Source organism: Diceros bicornis, chromosome 13 (genome assembly GCF_020826845.1).
Source record: "Diceros bicornis minor isolate mBicDic1 chromosome 13, mDicBic1.mat.cur, whole genome shotgun sequence".
NCBI lineage: Eukaryota > Metazoa > Chordata > Mammalia > Perissodactyla > Rhinocerotidae > Diceros > Diceros bicornis.
Genome location: NC_080752.1, coordinates 35674651 through 35683484, shown reverse-complemented (window position 1 = coordinate 35683484; position 8834 = coordinate 35674651). Strand labels below are relative to the sequence as shown.

Here is an 8834-nt window from a genome sequence, read left to right as displayed (position 1 = left end):
CAAGATAGGGACACTGACGTCCAAAGTGTCCACCTGTCAGGGCCTGCCCTGGGGCATCCTTCATATCTACTTCTTTCCTCCATGCTGCTTGTCACTTTAGGAGTAGTCCCAGCTCCCCCGGCTTCTGGCTGGGACCGAGAGTGTGCCTGCTGTCCCATCAGCATAGGCGTCTCCCTTGGAGATGGCGCAGGGCTGTGGTAATGGATTAGACCATCCTCTCTCCCTCACCTCTAGGAAGAACGGGAACTTCCTGCGGCTGGAGGGTCCCCTCCCTTTGAGAATTCACCAAACCTGATGTGAAAGGAGATCCCAGCCTCCAGAGGCACCACTAGAATTTTCTAGTTCCTTGGCTTCATCGTGGACCTGCCCCTCTTTGGTCCTCTCCTGCCTGTTGAGGCAGACCAAGGGGCAACATGGCACAGGGAGGGCAAATGATGTCATCTCCTCTCACCAGCCCTGAAGGGCTGAGCAGGAGTGGCTGCCCCAGCTCCCAGGCATGAGGGCTGAGTTGCTTGGAGAGCCGTGTTGTGAAGGTTCTGAGATCAGTGGTCAGTTAACAGTGGGCACGAACAGGGGCCCAGGAGGAGGGTGGTGGGACCACATCCTCTCCTCCCTCTCCAGAGACCTCAGATGTAGAATCAGTTGTATCCTTAGCAGACCACTACAAGGAGATGTACCTTTTCAAATGGCTGCTAAAAATAGAGGTTTCTCCTCCTCCCAGTATACCCGAATTCCAGGTAATGAGGAGAGTGAAGCGGGCTGCGGTTGACTTACTCTGCAGGAAGAGTCCCCGTGGCTGGACCCAGCTTCCGCTGCTCCACTTCTCCAACCATCTCTCCTTCTGGCTGGGCTCCCAGGGGCTCCCCTGGGCAACTTCCTGGTCCTGCCAGATTTTTCCCACCTTTGTGTTCCAGATGCTTCTGGGAACCATGGGGGTAGGGGCCCAGTACCCAATGTTTAGGAAGGGACCCTGGTGGCTTACAGACAGCTGGCCCATATCCAGTGGGGTCCGCTTGAGGGGTCACTGGGCGTCAACTGGCACCCAGAACCATGGTTATGATAAGGCTGTGCCCCTGAACTTCCATGGGGTCCTAGTGTGCCTCCCCCCAAGAATTCAGATTTGAAGGAAGTTGGTGGTCACCCCCGCAGATGTGGGTGCCCCGGCCTCAGAACACCAGCTCCTAGTTCTGTTTTCACACTGGGCCTCTGCATCCCACTGAGGGCAGAGATGCATCCAAGAGCCCCAGCCAGCAGAGGAGGTCGGATTAGAATCCGCCTCTTGCTGGCCACATTCCTGGGCCACTTGCTTTCCCAGAACCGGCCCCTGGGGTGGAGAGCAGGAGGTGCTTTTGCCTCCCTGTTTTGCAGGAGGGTCCCAGCAGAGGGGTGGCTAGACCCTGGTCTGAGGCACGTTGGGGGCGGGCAAGGCCAGGACGGCGGGCAGGAGGGTGCCCTGTGCGGAGGGGAGGCTCCGCAGCTCCTGGGGCACAAACCTGGGTGAGATGTGGTCGGCCAGGAAGCGGAGGGTGCGCCGGCGCCCCACGCAGTAGATGAGGCTGTCCACCACGGCGCACTGGAAGGCGTCCGGGTAGGGCGTCCGGTACGTGGCGCACTCGTACCAGAGGCGGGTGCTGGCGCTGCAGCGGTACACGCTGATGCCCAGGCTGCGGTTGAGGTCAAAGCGGTAGAGGAAGCCGTTGACCGCCACCATCTCGGCCGTGCGATCCTTGCTGCCCCCCGTGGGGCCGGCCCGCCAGCGCTGCTCCTGGGCCGAGAAGCGGAGCAGCAGGTACCGCAGCGTGCCGCCTGTGACGAAGATGTCACCGGCACACGCGGTGGCCGTGTGCGCCAGGGCGAAGGTGTCATTGGGGAGAGGCGGGACAAAGGTCCAGCGGTCCAGGCGAGGGTCATAGCGCTCGACCGTGTTCAGACATTCGCCCCCAATGGCGTACAGGAGCCCATCCAGGGCCACCAGCCGGCAGTGCGGCCGGGCCTGGTTCAGCGGGCACACCTCGCTCCAGATCCCTGTCAGCGGATTGTAGCAGAAGACGCGGTTGGAGGGCTGGCGCCCGGACCCCTGGCATCCGGACACCACGAAGAGATAATTGAAGAGACTGCAGATGGCGCAGCCCCGGGACACAGCCTCGGGGGGCAGACGGTCCAGCAGGTGCCAGACATCCTGCTCGTCGTCATAGCAACAGAGGCGGCCGGAGTCTTCCTGGGGGCACACGTCGGCCACCACCAGGTGCTTGCGGCCCTGGAGCCGACGCTGGAGGATCAGCTCCCGCTCTGCCCCACTCAGGCACCCATAGATGTCCGGGCTGCGCAGGACCTGGAGGTAGTTGTCGCTCATCACCTTGTAGGCCGCCTCCTTTAGGGTCTCCAGGTTCTGCCTCTTGGCCAAGGTCAGCACCTCATAGCAATTGCCCAGATCCAGGTGAACGCCTGGGGCTGAGCAGAGGGCAATCGGGAGGTGGAAGAAAGTGGTCCCGGCCACGGGCTCCACCTGGGCCTCCCCACTGCTTCCAGCTGAGCTGGGCCCGAGAGAATCCTGGGATATGGGGCAGCCTGGCGGGGCACTCTGGTCTGGGCAGGATGGAGTGGGGGCCCCAAAGCCATCGAGCTGCAGCTGAAGCTCCGGGTGCTCCACGATCTGGAGGAGGCTCGCCTTCCTGTTGAAGCCCCGCGTGGAGGGCGACAGCACGGGCTGGGGGGAGGCAGCTGTTTCAGCTCTGCCATCTGTGTCACTGGCACGGCCTCCCGAGGCCGCCCCAGTTCCCGGGGGCCCTGGCAGTGGCACAGGGAGTAGAGCCTCAGCCAGGGCTGCTGTCCTGGGGGCCAGCCTGCCCCTGGAGGTGGCCTGAGAGGTTGATTCCACATAGTAATCGTACACCTTGCCCTTCAGCCTGGGCCTGGTCCCCTCCACCTTCTGGATGAAATTCTCCTCCACTCGAACCCGGGCCACGGATGAGAAGGTATAGGAGGCGTTGATGGCTCCCTCCCGCTGACGCAGGGCCAGGCCCATGTCCGAGGCAGCCTGGAGGGCCCCAGCCTCTTCCCTACAGACGCCCGTCACTTGGGTGAAGACCCAGCTCTTGTTCATGTCACTGCTGCCTTCCATGTGGGCCATCCAACAGTGGTGGGGGGACTCCTGCTCCCCAGCCCCTGGCTGCTCGGGGGGTCTGCCGTCCTGCCATGAAGCAGGTTCACCACCCACACCGCTGCCGTCTGCCACAGCAAGGCCAGCGGCAGAGCTTTCTGGTTCACTGCCCAAATGGGGGTGGGGGGGTGGCTCAGGCTTACCGCCAACAGCTGTTCCGGCTTCCTGGTCACTGCAGCAGGGAGGCACCAGGCCAGAGTCCGGGCGCTGCCCACTCCCCTCCTCACCTGCGCCTGTCCTCTCCAGCTTCTGAGTCTCTAGGGGTTCTGAGTCCCTGGAAGAGGCTCCTATTTCCAGGACTCGGGAGCCCCTGGGATTCTCCCAGCTGCAGCCCAGCAGTGCTCCTGCCCCCTTGCTTCCCCTCCGGCGTCTCAGCTCCCAGTGTGGTGCCCCGGGAGCAGCACCCTGGATGGAAGGCTGCCAGGAGCCCTCTGCCTCCTCCTCTGCTCCGGCCTTGGCGTTCCCACCCCACAGCGGGGCCCAGGCAGGCCTCGACTTGTACAGCCTGTAGGCGACTGTCACCAGGAGCAGGGCAGCGGCAGACAGCACCACCTTGCCCATCAGCTGCATGTCCAAATGCGGGTCCTGGGCCTCCGCGCCTCCTCCTCCGGGGAGCATGTTTCCCAAGCCGACCTGGGGCAGAGGAATGTCAAGAATCCGATTTAATGATTGCCCAATAGGGGCTGGTTCCTGGTTCCTGCTGAGTGGCCCGCTCTGGCTGGCCAGCAGAGGAGTTGGAGCAAAGGTGACTTTGAGCTGGCAGAGGGCAGCAGCTGGGCCCAGGCTGGCAGGTCTCGGCAGCCAACTTCCTTGGATCTTTTGATGCTTTCCCTGGGGGTGGGAGCGGGGGGTCTGCCTGGGGGCTGAGCTTGTGATCGGCCCCCTGAGCCAGCGGCAGCAGAAGGATGTTAGGAGCGTCCAGCAGGTCTGCGCAGAGGGAGGGAGCGCTTGACCAAGCAGTCACCCGATGCCAGGAAGCGCACGCGGTTGGTTATTATTTGTGTGTGTGCTTTATTTTCTCTGTTGCAAATGCACTGGGCCGGGAGAGTTGGGTGTGGTGAGTCGTAGGGCAGGTGGAGCCACGGCAGGTGTGGCATCACATCTCTCTGCGTCTGTTTCCTTCCCCTTGGGTCTGCTGGTCCCCACGGTGGGGTCCGCAGTTAAGAGCAGGGGAGGCTGGGCCGGGGAGTGCAGCCAAGCCACCTGACTGGCTCTTGGACCCTTTGCCCTCCTTCCCTGCCTGACGAGTTTACTGAGAGACCTGGCCTTACTGAGAGGAGCTGGGGAAAATGCACAGCATTACCACTCGGATTGGGGATAGACGTGGGCACATCCTCGCCCTCAAAACCAGACAGCCTCACATGGTGAGAGGCCGAGGGAGACTCCCCTGCCCCTGTCTCACCAGCGCTGTGGGTTCTGGATCCCAACTACCTGGCTCTGCTACTTACTTACCAGCTGTGTGACTTTAGGCAAGTGACTTCAACTTTTTGTGCCTCAGTTTCTTCATCTGAAAAATGTGGGTAACAGCATACACACCTCATAAGGTTGTGATGAGAACAAAATGGGTGAATGTGTGTAAGGCCGTAGGGCCAATCTCCACCTCACAGAAGCTCAGTAAATGGCCCTTCTTCTTCCTCTCCTCTCCTCTCCCCATTTTCATCATCAGCCTCATCATCACTCATGTGAATTGTTATCCTCTGGTCTTTCTAAAGCACAGACCTAATTCTGCCCCTCCCCAGACCGCAGTCCTCTAAGGCCCCAATGGCCAGTGCAGGCATCTCAAACTCGTGCGGCCTAGGGGGCCGCGGGCAGACACAGTCACCCGGCTGATGGTGCCAGGGGGCTGGGCCCAGCACCGCCTGGTGCCACCGTTTCAGAGACACTGCGAGTCTGGTAGTGATGTGATCACTCTCGGTTTCTAAATGTTGGCATCAAATTAAAAAAGAAAATACAAAGCACTTTGTGGGCCAAAGGAAACATGTGCACAGGAGGAATTTGCCCCTGAATCTCTGACGTGAGGAGAAAGTTCTGACTCCTTCTGCTGGTGTTCACAGCCCTGCACGCTCCAGCCTCAGTTTACCCATCCAAAGTCATCTCCCGGTCGCTGCCCCGTGTGCCCGGCTTTGCCACCTCTGAGCCGGGGTGAGGCCGACTTCCCTCATCTTTGCTGGTCCGCATCCCTCCGGCCCTTCAGAGTCGGGTCAAAGGCTGTGCTTCCCGGGCCTTCTTCCCTGGTGCCTCCATCCTTCCAGGATCATCTTTTCCCATTTTGGTCTTCTGTTCTACGCGCCTCTTTTAGCCTTTAAAGTGCCCTGTGTTCTGCTGGGTTCTCGGTCCGAGGACAGAGACTGTGTCCTGCTCGACTTTGGGCCCTGAGGCCGATACGGGGTGGGGAACGATGGGGACAACAGCCCGCATGGACTGTGCCTCTGTACGGGTAGAATGGGGCGGACACGCTGGATAAATCTCATCCACTGCTCACCGCCCTGACTGGGGGAGGTACAATTGTCATCCTCATTTTACGGCAGCTCCAAGGTGACGTCAATTCGCTAATAAACGGGGCCTCCTCTCCCTGTTTGCAGGCTCCACAGTCTCACAGACCTGAATTCATCCAACACATATGACTTCTCGGAAGTCAGGCCTCCTCGGCCTGCCGCACCTGTGACCAGCAGCAGGCACTCCTGGGTTCTCTTTCTTCCATCATGCTCAAAACAGTGATTCCGAATGGAACAGGCACGAGAATCACCGGGGTACTGGTTAGAAATGCAGATTGCCAAGCTCCACCCCCAGCCTTTCTGATTCAGTGGGTTTGGGGGTGCTCCCAGGAAATCCTCATTGCTAACAGTCACCTCAGAAGATTTCAGTGGGCCTAGGGATGAAAAGTCAGCTTTTCTACTTGTCTGCTGAGAATTCCTCCTCACCCCTGGGTGCTGGGTGAGCAGGTCCTTCCTCCATCATCAAGGTGAGCAACAGGACACAGGGAATGAAGTCCTGGGTGCTCTGCATAAGTAGAATCATCTTATCGTCACAGCAACCCAGAGAGGTGGGTGTTGTCGTCACCCTCACTTTGCAGGTGAGGAGACAGGCTCAGAGGGATGTGTCACGTAGGCTGTGGGTGGCAGCATCTTGATTTATAACCAGGTCTCTAGCTGCATGGCCCACTCGTCTTCCTCCGGGAAGGAGAGGACGAGGTGGAAAGGTAATGCAAACGATCTGTCCAGTGGGGAAACCAGGTCTCTGGGTGCTGATGTGGGGTCCCCCAGCAATCAGGCTACCTTTCCAGCAGTAGTGGCAGTTTGGGGACTCCTGTGCCCTTGGAGGGGAGCAGACTTGTGGCATATCCCTTTGGTGTGCTGTGACCTGGCTTTGTCCTCTGAGATGCCACCAAGCAATCAGTGTCTCAGCCATGTGTCGTGCTGCTTCCCACCCAATGAAGGCTTGGCTGCACCCGGAGCACACCCTACCTGCAGCTCCAGTTTAAACACACTAAGTCAGACAATCAGTCTTTCCATTTGGAACTACGTTCCTGGCCACTGGGTGTGGCCAAGCCAGCCCCCGGGGCAGAAGGGGGACGATGGGAGAACTGAGAGCAGAAGACACAGTCCCAGCCCCAGGGGGACTTCTGTCCTTACCAGGAAGACAGGGCATATGCCTGAGATATGATCAAATTACAATGAATTGCAAGGGAAAAATTAATGAGGTGATTTGTCAACAGATGCTAACTGACAAAGAACAGCCCAGCTATCGGGCAGCCAGGGATGCTGGAGCAAGGGGCGTCAGAACAGAGGTCAGGAAAGGAGTCCAGAAAGAGGCGTTGGCATTGAGTATCGATAAAAGGAGGGGGCACAGACTGATTGATTGAACAAATGTTTACTGGATGCTTACCATGTAGCAGGCCCTGCGCTGGGCTACAGGGATGTCAGTTAAGGAAACACATGTGGCCCCCGCACCCCTGGAGACTGTGGACTCTGGGGGAAGAAGATGCTGAGCACGAAGATAGCGGAGTGTGACGATGCTCAGAGGTGAGGGTTTCGGTGGAAGAGTGAAACAGGAGTCCTTGCACCAGGCTGGGTGGAGAGAGTGGATGGGGCATTTGACGTGGCAGGAACAGGGAAGGCCAAGAAGGGAAAGATGGTAAGGTATAAGGAAAACTGGGGGACTTGAGAGCCAGGACAAGGTTTGAAGACCTCCATATTGGCCTGGGCGCAGGTGTGTGTGGGTGGGTATGGGAGGGGTCACATGGCACTGATTTGAATCCTGGCACTTCCTGTGACCTTCCCTGGTTTGAGGGCAGAAGTAACACCTGTGAAACAGCTGAGCACAGGGGAGGCCTTCAGTAATGAGACTTCCTGCTGTCTGCCCTCCGTTCTAGTTCTCAGTGAACACAGCCACCTGAGATTGTCTTAAAAGGTAGGTTTTATTATTATTCAGGGGTAGCGAGGCCAACATATCAGAGATGAGTGCTACTGAAAAGATCGTTTGTTACAGTTTCTAAGAGAAGCCCCCACCCCGTACCACACAGGACCACGTGGGGAAGCACCAGGTCGGTCAGGAGGCGGAGGGGGCACAGGGAAAATGGGAGCAAGGGCCTTTCCTGTGCTGTTTGTGGAAGGAATGGGCAAGGCAGGGTCAACAGCTTTAGGATTGGCTGGCTTGAATAATTTCGGGGGGCCCAGTGCTGTGTTTAGGTGTCTGATAGCTGGACCTGGAGTGATTAGTGAAGGGGGATGTTGGTCCTGGTGTATCAGAGCCTTGTGAGAGCCTGATAAGGGAGATTTTGGAGGTATGGCTTTGGATTGGTTCATTTGCATATGAAAGGTGCGCTCCTAGGCATGTCCTTTGCTGTCTCTCATTGGAACTAGCTAACTGGGAGTTCACCAAGGGCCCCAGATGCCAGAGCATCAAGCATACAGAAAATAAGAAGAGATAGCTACTAGGGAGAGTCAGAAGATCAGAAGACAGGAGAACAGGGACTTCGGGGCCCCCAAGAGGCGGCCGGCTGCCCTGCAGGGAGGTGTGAAGTCCATCCAGCCAGCAGGTGAACACAACACTCCCGCTGACTTCAAACCCCATCAATTACAGCTTTTTTTTAGTCCATTTGGAAAAAGTAAAATGAACAAATGAAGACAGGAGCGAAATTAACAGATAATTGGAAGTCTATATTGGGCTCCTGCAAATGCGCCTGCTTGCCCGCCAATCTGGTCTCTCCATGCAGGCAGGATAAATTGAGAACTCTTGGGTTGGCTCAGGGGGTGGATAAAACAGTCAGAGACAAATGCGTGCCACGCAAATAAACAGGCCCATCTTCGAGTGATTACCTTTGAATTCTGTCGTGCTGGTGCCTCCCCTGGTCTCAGCCTCTGTCTGCGTTTTCCAAGGTGGAGGCCCCCACCGGGTGGGTGTGGCAGGTGAGGCCCTGAGTTGGGCCCGAGGCTGGGAGGAGGTGGGAAGTGAGATGTGTGTGCAGAGAGGGTGTGGAGATGTTAGAGAGGGAGAGAGGGAAGAGTATGGCCTTTTACACACACACACACACACACACACACACACACACACACACACACACTGGAGGGAGAGTGTCCCCTTTTGAGTCCAGAAGGGTCAGCGATAAATGGATCCTGGTTTGACCAATGGGGAGATTAAGGCCTAGCGAGAGAGAGAGAGTCTGTCTAGCTGG

General features: G+C 58.0%; 1 protein-coding gene across 1 annotated transcript; it reads right to left on the bottom strand.

The window, feature by feature from the left end:
- Positions 1-892: 892 nt before the first annotated feature.
- Positions 893-4072, bottom strand: KLHDC7A (kelch domain containing 7A). The gene has a single exon (XM_058552032.1). The coding sequence runs from the start codon at positions 3776-3778 to the stop codon at positions 1391-1393; it is 2388 nt and encodes a 795-aa protein (XP_058408015.1). The 5' UTR covers positions 3779-4072; the 3' UTR covers positions 893-1390.
- Positions 4073-8834: the final 4762 nt, after the last annotated feature.